This window comes from Nycticebus coucang, chromosome 8 (assembly GCF_027406575.1).
Source record: "Nycticebus coucang isolate mNycCou1 chromosome 8, mNycCou1.pri, whole genome shotgun sequence".
Lineage (NCBI taxonomy): Eukaryota > Metazoa > Chordata > Mammalia > Primates > Lorisidae > Nycticebus > Nycticebus coucang.
This window is the reverse complement of record NC_069787.1, coordinates 93,989,912-94,002,263: the sequence shown is the minus strand read 5'-3', so window position 1 is coordinate 94,002,263 and position 12,352 is coordinate 93,989,912. Positions and strand designations below refer to the sequence as shown.

Here is a 12,352-nt window from a genome sequence, read left to right as displayed (position 1 = left end):
GGGTGAGGGTGGGGCCGGGGGAGAACAGAGGGCATCCTGAAGGAGCCCCGGCATCAGAAAAGTCAGCCTCCCAACAGTAACCTGCAGGAATACGGCAGATGACAGGTGTATGGGAATACGCCTTGTCTTAACGCTGGCATATGAGAAGAGGCAGGAAGGGGCTCTGCTACAGTTGAGACACCATTACCTCAGGAAAATGAAACGTAAGTTATCCCATAAATGGGGGTGGGAAGACATACCCAGGGCATGCCAGGGCATTTTTTGGATCTCTGTTCTTTTAGGGCTGGGTTATCCACAGGCAGAATTGCACAGGCCTCAGGGCAGACGGTGACTTCCCCCAACCCCCAGGTAAACCATTAAGGCAGGTCACACTGATTTCTCCTTAAGCTGTTAAAACCTCCCTTTTCCATCTCCCACTACTCCCTCAAAAAGCAGAGTGTGTATTTCCTAGTCTCCCAGGCCAGGGGCTCCAAGGGCAGGCCCAAAAGAGATTCTACATATTACAGGGTGGCAGGTTTCACCAGTGCATGCATATGGGTGTATCTACCAGTCCAACCACCCTCAGGGACCACTTTGTCAGTCTTCTTAGGGTGCTGCAGAGAAACACTGCCCAGCAAAAGGAGAGTTTCTTGATGTTTCGGGATAGAGGTGGAGCAGGCAGCAATGGGAACTATTGTGGCTTAGCCAAAGGTGGGCTGCTAACTAGTCAGCAGCCCATCTCTAGTCTGCTAACCATCTCTCAGGCCTGGACCCCCCTCCACAGAGGCAAAGGCACTGAGAACTGGCCCCTTCCTCCTAAAATGGATTTTTTTTTTTTTGAGACAGAGATTATGTGGCCCTCAGTACAGTGCCATGGCATCACAGCTCACAGCAACCTCAAACTCTTGAGCTTAAGCATTTCTCTTGCTTCAGCCATCCCAGCAGCTGGGACTACAGGCATCCGCCACAAAGCCCAGCTACTTTTTGGTAGCAGTTATCATTGCTGTTTAGCAGGCCTAGGCGGGGCTTGAACCTACCAGCCTTGGTGTATGTGGCTGGCACTCTACTCACTGAGCTATGGGCACCAAGCCGAAAATGGATTTCACTGTTTGTGTGTGTGTATATATATATTTTTTCCCTTGCTTTTTATTTATTTATTTATTTTTTGTAGAAACAGAGTCTCACTTTATTGCCCTAGGTAGAGTGCCGTGGTGTCACACAGCTCACAGCAACCTCCAGCTCCTGGGCTTAGGCAATTCTCTTGCCTCAGCTTCCCAAGTAGCTGGGACTATAGGCACCTGCCACAACACTCGGCTATTTTTTTGTTGCAGTTTGGCTGGGGCCAGGTTTTTTTTTTTTTTTTTTTTGTAGAGACAGAGTCTCACTGTACCGCCCTTGGGTAGAGTGCCGTGGCGTCACACGGCTCACAGCAACCTCTAACTCTTGGGCTTACGCGAGTCTCTTGCCTCAGCCTCCCGAGCAGCTGGGACTACAGGCGCCCGCCACAACGCCGGGCTATTTTTTGTTGCAGTTTGGCGGGGGCTGGGTTTGAACCCGCCACCCTGGGCATATGGGGCCGGCGCCCTACTCACTAAGCCACAGGCGCCACCCATGGGGTCAGGTTTAAACAAGCTACTGTAGGTATATGGGGCCGGAGCCCTGCCAAAGGCACCGCCCCCCACCCCCCTTTTTCTTTGAGACAGAGTCTCACTTTGTCGCCCTCAGTAGAGTGTTGTGGAATTACAGCTCACATTAACCTCCAGCTCTTGTGTTTAGGCAATTCTCTTGCCTCAGTCTCCCAAGTAGCTGGGTTTCTTTGTTTTTTTTTTTTTTAAAGAGACACTTTTGGGGCAGCGCCTGTAGCTTAAAGGAGTAAGGCACCAGCCCCATATACTGGAAGTGGTGGGTTCAAACCCAGCCCTGGCCAAAAACTGCAAAAGAAAAGAAAGAAACACTTTTGGCTGAGCAGAGTAGCTCATGCCTGTAATCCTAGCACTCTGAGAGGCCAAAGTGGGAGGACTGCTTGAGCTCAGGATTCAAGACCAGCCTAAGCAAGAGGAAGAACACCTCTCTACTAAAATTTTTAAAAAATTAGTGATGTAATGGCAGGCACCTATAGTCCCAGCTACTCAGGAGGCTGAGGCAAGAGGATCACTAGAACCCAGGAGGTTGAGGTGGGGGAGAACTAGGCTGACTCCATGACACTCTAGCCTGGACAACAAAGTGAGACTACTCAAAAGAAACAAAACACTAAAAAACAAAAAACCCCACTTCACTGCTTAGGCTGGAGTATGATGGTACAAACATAGTTTACTACCACCTTGAATTCCTGAACTCGAGGCATACTCCTTGCCTCATCCTCTCGAGTTAGCTGGGACTATAGGTGCATTCCACCATGCCTAAACATTTTTTTTTTTTTGAGTCTCATTATGTTGCCCTCAGTAGAGTGCTCTGAGATCACAGCTCACAGTAACCGCCAGCTCTTGGGCTTAGGCGATTCTCTTGCCTCAGCCTCCCAAGTAGATGGGACTACAGGCACCTGCCACAACGCCGGGCTATTTTGTTGTTATTGTTGTTGCAGTTGTCATTGTTGTTTAGCAGGCCTGGGCCCGGTGTGAACCCGCCAACCCTGGTGTATGTGGTCAGTGCCCTAACCACTGAGCTATAGGTGCCGAGCCAACATTTTTTTCTTAGTGTTTTTTTTTTTTTTTAAATTGTTAAATCATAGCTGTGTACATTAGTGCGATCAAGGAGTACAATGTGCTGGTTTCATATACAATCTGAAATATTCTCATCAAACTGTTCAACATAGCCTTCATGGCATTTTCTTAGTTATGGTATGTAGACATTTGTATTCTGCCTTTAGTTTTTCTTAGTTTTTTAGAGTCAGGGTCTCACTTTGTTGCCCAGACTGGTTTTGAATTCCTGGGCTTAAACAATGCTTCCACTTTAGCCTCTTGAGTTGCTTGAGTTATGCATAGCTCTTAAATGGGTTAAAATTCTACCACCAGTTTAGGACTATTCAAATTTACTGCAGCTTGTTTCTTTTTTTTTTTTAGAGACAGTTTCACTTTATCACCCATGGTAGAATGCTGTGGCGTCACAGCTCACAGCAACCTCCCACTTTTGGGCTTAGGCAATTCTCTTGCCTCAGCCTCCCCAGTAGCTGGGATTACAGGCACCCAGCACAACGCCTGGCTATTTTTTTTGTTGGAGTTTGGCCGGGACCGGGTTTGAACCCACCACCCTCAGTATATGGGGCTGGTGCCCTAATAACTGAGCTATAGGCACCGCCTATGCAGCTTGTTTCTAATCCACCTTAGGTCAGAAGTCTTTCAATTTCTGAGTACAGTAATACAATGAAACAAGCCAAAATTTCCAAAACCATTATGAATCTCCTAAATTCTTTTACATAATAAATCTCAACCAACAGAATCACAACTTTATCAAGATCTCATGGTTTACTGGTAGCATGAAGGAACGTTGAGACCCTTTCCTTATAGCCTTTTTAAAAGTTTACCACCATATAAATATAAAATCCTCACTTTTCTTTTTTTTTTTTTTGGGAGACGAGTCTCACTATGTCACCCTCGGTACAGGCTGTGGCGTCACAGTTCACAGCAACCTCAAACTCCTGGGCTTAAGCGATTCTCTTGCCTCAGCCTCCTGAGTAGCTGGGACTATAGGCGCCTGCCATAACACCCGGCTTTTTTTTTTTTGGTGCGGTTGTCATTGTTTAGCTGGCATTGCCGGGTTCGAACCTGCCAGCCTTGGTGTATGTGGCTGGCGCCCTACCCACTGAGCTACAGGCGCCACCCTCGCTTTTCTTAAACATTTTTCTGAATCCCATTCTTCTACCTATTACCTGTATCCAACTAAATTATACATACTTCTCAGCTCTACTGAGCTGTGTACAAGGGCTTCTCTGTGCTAGTTCAACACCAGACAACAGAAGACAAGCAAACTTCAGGGGGCCTGCCTCACCCCCATTTCTGCTCCATTTGATGCTAGCTGTGGTAATTTTACAACCAAATCATAAAGTGGAATTTTTCTGCCTTTTAAAACCCCTGGCACTGAGGCTGGGTGCAGTGGCTCATGCCTGTAATCCTAGTACTCTGGGAGGCCGAGGTGGGTGGATTGCTTGAGCTCAGGAGGTCAAGACCCACCTGAGAAAGAGCAAGACCCTCATCTCTATTAAAAAATAAAATAAAAATAGGTGGATGTTGTGACAGGGGGGTATAGTCCCAGATACTTGGGAGGCTGAGGCAGGAGGATCGCTTGAGTCCAGGAGTTTGAGGCTGCTGTGAGCTAGGCTGATGCCAGGGTACTCTACCCAGGGTGATAGAGTGAGACTCTCTCATAAAAAACAAAACATCTTGGGCAGCACCTGTGACTCAGTGACTAGGGCACCTATCCCATCTCCTGAGGGTGGCAGGTTCGAACCCGGCCCCGGCAAAACTGCAACAAAAAAATAGCCGGGCATTCTGGTGGGCACCTGTAGTCCCAGCTACTTGGAAGGCTACGGCAAGAGATCACCTAAGCCCAAGAGCTGGAGGTTACTGTGAGCTGTGATGCTACTGCACTGCTACCGAGGGCGACAAAGTGAGACTCTCTTAAATTAAAAAAAAAAATCTCTGGCCCTTCTGATGCCATGGCAATCTCTCCTCCGTTAGTGATTATATACCATCAGATCTAGGCCTTGTGCTGAGCTGTGTTCTAATGTGTATTATAAAAATTGGGACTCTCTTAACAGCAAACATCTTTTTTGTTGTTTTGCTATTTGCCTGTAGCCTGGGGAACATTCTTAAACACTATGTAATACGGAGGATGACAGTACCTACCTCATAAGGCTGCTATGATGACGAAGTGGGTCACTGAAAGTCTTACCTGACAGGAACTGGTCTGCCTTGTTAATTGATGGCTGGGTTCTCAGTGCCCCAGAGTAAGCATACGGGTGATGTTATTTTGTGAACCCCTTAGGCTAACATTGAAAATCCCTCTTGTACACTTTGCTAGAATGTTATTTCCACTTGTCCCTTTCTAGGATCACCAAGGGTATGGTGCAAAGTCCATGGTATCCTGCTCACTGATCTGCAGGAGTGGCCCTATGCATGGGAGGCCCTTCTGCCCCTGGCCTTGCTACTCCAGTAAAAAAATCACTAGTGGACCTGGCTCGGCGCCTGTAGCTGCAGCTAGAGCGCCAGCCACATACATTGGAGCTGAGGGTTCGAATCCAGCCTGGGCCTGCCAAACAACGACAATTACAACCAAAGGAAAAAAAAGCTGGCATTGTGGAAGGCACCTATAGTCCCAGCTACATCGGAGGCTGAGGCAGAGAATCGCTTAAGCCCAAGAGTTTGAGGTTGCTGTGAGCTGTTAACACCATGGCACTCTATCCAGGGCGACAGGTTGAGACTCTGTCTCAAAAAAAAAATCACTAGTGACCAATTCCCTTCTGTGCCCTCTATGGGCTAAAGGATCCTGGAAGGTACAGCTTATAAATCACTTTGCACACTGTATGCCAGATGCCAAACATCAGGCTTAGCACACTTGAAGTCCCAAAGAACTGTGGTCTCACCTGCCCTGACATGTGCCCACAGCTCTCTGAAGCTTTCACTTTATCTCAACTACGTACCACAGAAGTTCCTGTCACTCCTAACACCACAAATACGGAACCCTCAATCAGAACCCAAACCCCATTTCCTGTTCTTCACCCTTGCAATTTGATTCCAAACACTTCCAGTTTCTGTCCTGAGTTTTTGTTTTTTGAGATAGAGTCTATTTCACCCTTGGTAGAGTGCCATGGCGTCACAGCTCATAACAACCTCAAAATCCTGGCTCAAACAATTCTCTTGCCTCAGCCTCCCAAGTAGCTGGGACTACAGGCACCTGCCACAACGCCCGGCTATTTTTTTGTTGTTGTTGCAGTTGTCATTGTTTAGCTGGCCTGGGCTGGGTTCGAACCCACCAGCCTTGGTGTATGTGGCTGGCACTGTAACCACTGTACTACAGGTGCTAAGCCCCTGAGTTTTTTTTTTGGTAGAGACAGTCTCACTTTGTCACCCTCGGTAGAGTGCCGTGGTGTCACACAGCTCACAGCAACCTCCAGTTCCTGGGCTTAGGCCATTCCCTTGCCTCAGCCTCCCAAGTAGCTGGGACTACAGGTGCCCGCCACAACACTCGGCTATTTTTTTTGTTGCAGTTTGGCCGGGGCCTGGTTTGAACATGCCACCCTCAGTATATGGGCCGGTGCTCAATGAGCTACAGGCACCACCCGAGTTGTTTTTTTGATAACCCTCGGGCCCCTGTGAAGCCACAATTCCATCTGCCATACTCCAGAATCCTATGCTCCAACATGTGCATTGGAGGGACCCAAAGATGTTCTGAATGGGAGGCCTGGGGCATTTTTATCAGTGTCCTCCCACTATCCTAGAATCTATCTGTGGAGAATAATGATTCAGACTGCACCCAAGGAGGCAAGAAGAGCTGAAATTGCAAGGATATTCCTGTTTTCCCATATGGACCAATTACAGGTATCCTCTCCCAACAGCCAGAAAGAAAAAAAAGGCAGAGCTGAGTCTGGCAGGTGGGACCTTCACAGCCTTGGGAGGAAAGGGCCAATGATAGGAAGGCTCATCTGGTATTCATTGCCAGATACCTCTGGGGCTCAGGGCCAGATACCTCTTGGACCATTTGAAGAAAGACTCTACACACACTTTAATAATCAGAAAACTTATGGTTTATTCTGAATAAACTACTCAACTTTGAGCAGATGACATTGGCTCAATTAACTTTTTCTTTGAAGAAAAACAAAGAGATATGGTGAATTTGTGAAAATACTGTCTTCTTTTTTCTTCTATCCTTTGTAGGGCAGAAAGATTCTGTCTGACCTTTTCCATCTTCCTGATAATGTTAACAAAGGATAGCCGCTGGAGGCACAAAAGGAAGATCTCCACAGACCGAGAGCTATAGGCTAAAGCCTGGGCACAGAAACCCTTGCAGCTCTAGTGAACATGGCCACAACTGGATGCAAGAATAGAATCTAACAGCTATGCAGTCAAAAAAATGCCCAGGGTGTGACTTAGGGTGCAGAGCTGAAACTTAGATCCTATGCCACAGGGGTGGCACAGAAAGGTCTCGATGGAAAGGTGAAGGCTCCAGATCCCAGGACTCCTCTATGCCAACACAGCATTCATACCTCAGCCCTGGGTCCTATGGCAGGTGCTCTTCTTCACTATTAACTCCTTATTGTTCCATTCCAGATTCTTCACTACACTCCTAATTTGTTCTCCCAATACAGCCCTCAGTCTCTCTCCCTTGCTGGGGAGGGAAAGGGAACCCGCAACCAACCATGTACAGCATGACCCCCAAAGTCACATCTGTCCTCTGTCAAGAATGATTCAGTTCTACTGCTGACATGGTACCTGGGAAATAGCTGACTGGAAGTGAAATATAAAACCCCAGAGACCATAGATCTAACTTTTTGAGGCCCACAGGACCAGGTTAAGGACAGACAGGACACCAGGCAAACCACCTGCTCCCTTGCACTTGACTGCAAAAGCTGGTCCTTTCCTCTGGCCAGCCCCTGCCAGTACAGCATACAGGAGCTGGGGCCACAAACCAAGGACTCTCCTGGTCTGAGACTCCCAGACCATAGAGGTGGTCTCCTTTGACAGCTAGAACCAGGCAAGGGAGAACACACCCTAGCCCCAGATCAGCCATTGGACATATTACAGGTGAAAATAACTTATGCAAACCTGGCCCCTGAGCCAGGAAGGCCAGTGCCCTTGGGAGGGCCATGCTGAACTCTGACTCTGATGTTCACCACAGCAAGACAGCATCAAGTACAGCTGCAAGTGACCTAGGCCAGTTACACTACTTGAATACTGGCACAAAAGAAGGGATGAAAGTAAAGCAAATTTGGGGGGAAATTCCCTTCAAAAGTAGACGTCTATCAGCTCGGCGCCTATAGCTGAAGTGGCTAGGGTGCCAGTCAACATACACTGGAGCTGGTGGGTTCGAATTCAGCCCAAGCCTGCCAAACAACAATGACAACTACAACCAAAAAATAGCCAGGTGTTGTGGTGGGCGCCTATAGTTCCAGCTACTTGAGAGGCTGAGGCAAGAGAATCCCTTAAGCCCAAGGGTTTGAGGTTGCTATGAGCTTTGGACGCCACAGTACTCTACCCAGGATGACAGCTTCAGTCTCTGTTTAAAAAAAAAAAAAAAAGTAGACCTGTATGTTTTGGGAGACAAAAGGAAATGATATGCTGAACCTGCATCCCATAGCCTGTAGGGTCACAGCCCACCTTCGTCTGCTATAAGCTCTGGCCTGAGTAGCCAGACCCAGGTAAATCTCAAATTCAAGAATAAAGATAAGCCCACAGAAAAACAGTACCACCAGAGATGACAACGCTTGGCAAGAAAGATCCTGTCCTATACTGTCTCTTTGCTACCAATGTAATGCAGGAAGCAAGATGTGACTCCCTGTGCTCCATACATCTAGTGCATAGGCCAACTCAATTCTCCACCATCTGCCACCCACATTCTTCCCAGCTCTAGCCAAACGTGAATCTGGGGCCCTCTTAAAGTACAGACATTCTGAGGTAGGGTGGATGGGCAGCATGTGTTACATTCTAAGTAAAATAGCTAGAGGGTAAAACACTCCGATGCCAATTTATTTTTTAAAAGGGCTCTGTGTTATCCTATGTTTTGCCTTTTTTTGTATAATTGTACAACCTTTGAAAATTACATAAGTTGTAATGATCTAACACTATTCATAGCCATTCAGAAAAAACTCTCCCTCCCTCCCAACAACCATCCAGGGGGAAATTAAAAGTCCTGAAAAGAGGCCAATTCAACATGGCCTTTACCCTGGTAGAAATGAAAAGTGAAAAGATGAGAAGAAAACAGAATCAACTAAGAGGTGTTGCCAGTGTCTCTCAGGAGTGGGGCCCTGGCTGTTGCCTGGGGTGGTGAAAGGCAGAGCCTGCAGCATGCAGTATGGCCGCTGGGAGACCTTGCAGCCACATCTTTCTCACCCCAGCACACCCATGTCACAACTAGGTGTCATGGAAATCCTTCAGTAGAGTTCTCCGCCGCTGTTCTGCTATGTGCATCTGGTTCTCCAAATCCTGCAACAGGGAAAATGGATAAGTGTTGGCACCACCCAGTCCCAGGAGCCAAAACTGGAATTACCCAAAGCCACACACAACCGTCAAGTGCTTCAAGGAGTCAAAAGCACTGCCCTTCCCACCCTTCTTAACAGCAGCTTCCAGTCAACATGCAAACCATCCTACTAACTATTATGCCAGTCTTCCCTTACCTACAATATAAGGTCCCAGAAGACAGCAGGCACTTACCCCTCTGTCATAGCTGTCAGCACGTTCCACTTTCCATGAGAGATTTTCGATTTCAGCCTCTAGCTGAGCCTGCTGGTATTCAAACTGTATAGGTACAGCAGGAGGATCAAAAGGTAAAGGGGCTGTAGCTGGGGCAGGGCCTGTAGACTGAGGTAGGGGATTGGGGGACACACACAGCCCCTTAGGCTTACATAAGTACAGACAACCCTGATGCTACTCTCAAAGAGCAGTGAAATTTCCTATGCCCAGAGACAGAATCCAAACAAAAGGCTATTCTAGGCTCAGTGCCTGTAACTAAGTGGACAGGGCAACAGCCACATACACCAGGGCTGGTGAGTTTGAACTCAGCCCGGGCCTGCCAAACAACGACAACTACAACAAAAAAATAGCTGGGCATCATGGTGGGTACCTGTAGTCCCAACTTCTTGAGTACCCTACCAGTACTCACCAATGGCACTCTACCAAGGGCAACACAGTAAGACTCTGTCTCAAAAAAAAAAAAAAGCTAACCTAAGAGGATGGCCAAATAAGAAGGCCACACTCATCCTCTACTTTCAGAGGAAGCAGAAGAACTTAAGCCACTGAAGAGAATACTCCCAAAAAACAAGTCACAATGAATATTCTTAGATACTATACTCAATGAACTTTATAGTTTTTCAGTGCTTATGTAAATGAAGGGCCTTAAAAATATTCAAACTTAAATATTTACTAATTATACATCTAAGGAGATAAAAATGTTCTTCAATATCCAAAAGAGCAAAAACCAGAAATAACAAATGTCCCAAATTATGGTATAACTATATAATGGGACATTTATATAGCCATTTAAAAAATAGTATTTACCAGTCTGGTAAATTGTGACAGCTGTAATGATAAGCTGTTTTAAAGCAAAATGTTATACAAAACCTTAACTACATACATAATGTTAATTTTATAAGGCTGGAATATCCTAATAGTGGTCATTTCTTTTTTCTTTGTTTTGGAAACAGTCATACTTTGTCACCCTCAGTAGAGTGCCATAGCGTCATAGCTCACAGCAACCTCCAGCTCTTGGGCTTAGGCGATTCTCTTGCCTCAGCCTTCCAAATAGCTGGGACTACAGATGCCCACCACACTCTGTATATGGGGCTGACGTCCTACCACTGGGCCACAGGCACCTCCCAGTCATTTCTTACTGGTGGAATTAAGGATGACACAAATGTTTTTCTATATTTTCCAACATTTAAAGAATAAATGTGAATTACTTTATAATCAGTGGGAAACAACACATATCTAGATGAAGAATTAAACAGGCCAGGCATAGTGGCTCACACCCACACTGTAATCCTAGCACTCTGGGAGATTGAGGCAGGTAGATTACCAGCACTCACGGGTTCCAGACTAGCCTGAGCAAGAACCAAACCCTGTCTCTAAAAATAGCCAAGTGTTGCGGTGGGCACCTGTAGTCCCAGCTACTTGGGAGGCTGAGGCAAGAAAATCAACTGAGCCCAAGAGTTTGAGGTTTCTGTGAGCTATGACACCACGGCACTCTACTGAGGGCAATAAAATGATACTCTGTCTAAAAAAAAAAAAAAAAAACCCATACCAAAAAAAAAGAATTAAACAAAGGCATAAAAGATAATTAAATTCAGGTACATGCATCTGAATATTCCCTAAAGTATTGGGCACTGAGCTTCCAAGTGCCATGGACCGTTTAGCCAATTATCCCTTAAATATGGTTGTTCAGGGGCTTAGGTATCTGCTTCACTATTACAGAAAATGACAGCACCTGAGATCTATTTTGGAGCTGCCGGAGTAAAAAGGGAACTTTGCAATTAGACAGTTTTGTTTTGATTTTGCCCTCCCAAACTGGGACCTGCCTCCTGCTCTCCTGCAAAGTGTCTGCAGACATGGAGACTTTGGAAATTAACAGGACACAGTGGAGGACTGCTTCGCCTTACCAGTTTCTTCCTGGGTCCAGACTCCATGTAGTATGCATATGGGTAGGTATATTGCAGAGTGTATCGACACTGCAATCAGAAAAAAGAGAAGGAACTTGTGTCTGTGATTCTTTTTTTTGTTGTTGCAGGTTTTGGCTGGGGCCGGGTTTGAACCTACCACCTGCGGTATAGGGGGCCGACGCCCTACTCTTTGAACCACAGATGCCGCCCTGTCTGTGCGTCTAGCCTACTTGTTTTTCTTTTTCTTTGGCTGGGGCTGGGTTTGAACCCACCACCTCTGGCATATGGGGCTGGCGCCATACTCCTTTGAGCCACAGGCACCACCCAATTCTAACCTACTTGTATCTCAGGTGGCTCTTAGAATTTTTTTTTTTTTTTTTGCACTTTTTGGCCAGGGCGGGGCTCGAACCCGCCATCTCTGGTATATGGGGTTGGCACCCTACTCCTTGAGCCACAGGCACCGCCCAGAATTCTTAACTCCACTATGCAAATTAGCCTGGATCTACAGGTATGGGCCTGAAAGAAAGAGGCCAAGCCAAAGAGGATGAACTGGGGGAGAAAAGGAGGAGAAGAAATGAGAAAACAAAAAAACTGGTTACAGAGCACTCACAGTTCCTTTCTGAAATGTGATTTATTACTAACCACTAGCTGCCTATTGGCTTTTCCCTCTTGTGTAGGACATAAGAGTCCATACATCTATTTCAATGCTTATCCAAAGACAACCTCTTATTTTCCTTTGAGTGACACATAGTAGGCCAAAAGGAGAACATTCTAGTTTTCTCTGCAATCAGAGGTAATAGAACATTATTTTTAGAAAGCTCCTGGCCAAGTGCAGAGGCTCATGCCTATAATCCTAGCATGCTGGGAGGCCAAGGTGGATGGATTGCCTGAGCTTAGGAGTTCAAGTCCAGCCTGAGCACCAGTGAGACCTTCATCTCTAAAAATAGGCAGGTGTTGTGGCAGGTGCCTATAGTTCCAGCTAGGTGGGAGGCTGAGGCAAGAGAATTGCTCGTGCCCAAGAGTTTGAGGTTGCTGTGAGCTAAGATGCCATCACACTCTATCGAGAGCGAC

At 46.6% G+C, this 12,352-nt stretch overlaps 1 protein-coding gene across 4 annotated transcripts in view; it reads right to left on the bottom strand.

Moving 5' to 3' along the window:
* Window positions 1-8,636: 8,636 nt before the first annotated feature.
* ARIH2 (ariadne RBR E3 ubiquitin protein ligase 2) overlaps window positions 8,637-12,352 on the bottom strand; it is a 77,244-nt gene continuing 73,528 nt past the window's right edge. For 3 of the 4 annotated variants that reach the window (XM_053599102.1, XM_053599103.1, XM_053599105.1), the window contains 3 exons: window positions 11,282-11,350; window positions 9,342-9,488; window positions 8,637-9,113 (listed from right to left, as the gene is read on the bottom strand). In XM_053599102.1, the coding sequence (XP_053455077.1) occupies window positions 9,042-9,113; window positions 9,342-9,488; window positions 11,282-11,350 (288 nt within the window). In that variant the 3' untranslated portion in view covers window positions 8,637-9,041. The remainder of the gene's footprint in view (window positions 9,114-9,341; window positions 9,489-11,281; window positions 11,351-12,352) is intronic. The other variant, XM_053599104.1, reaches the window with a different exon arrangement.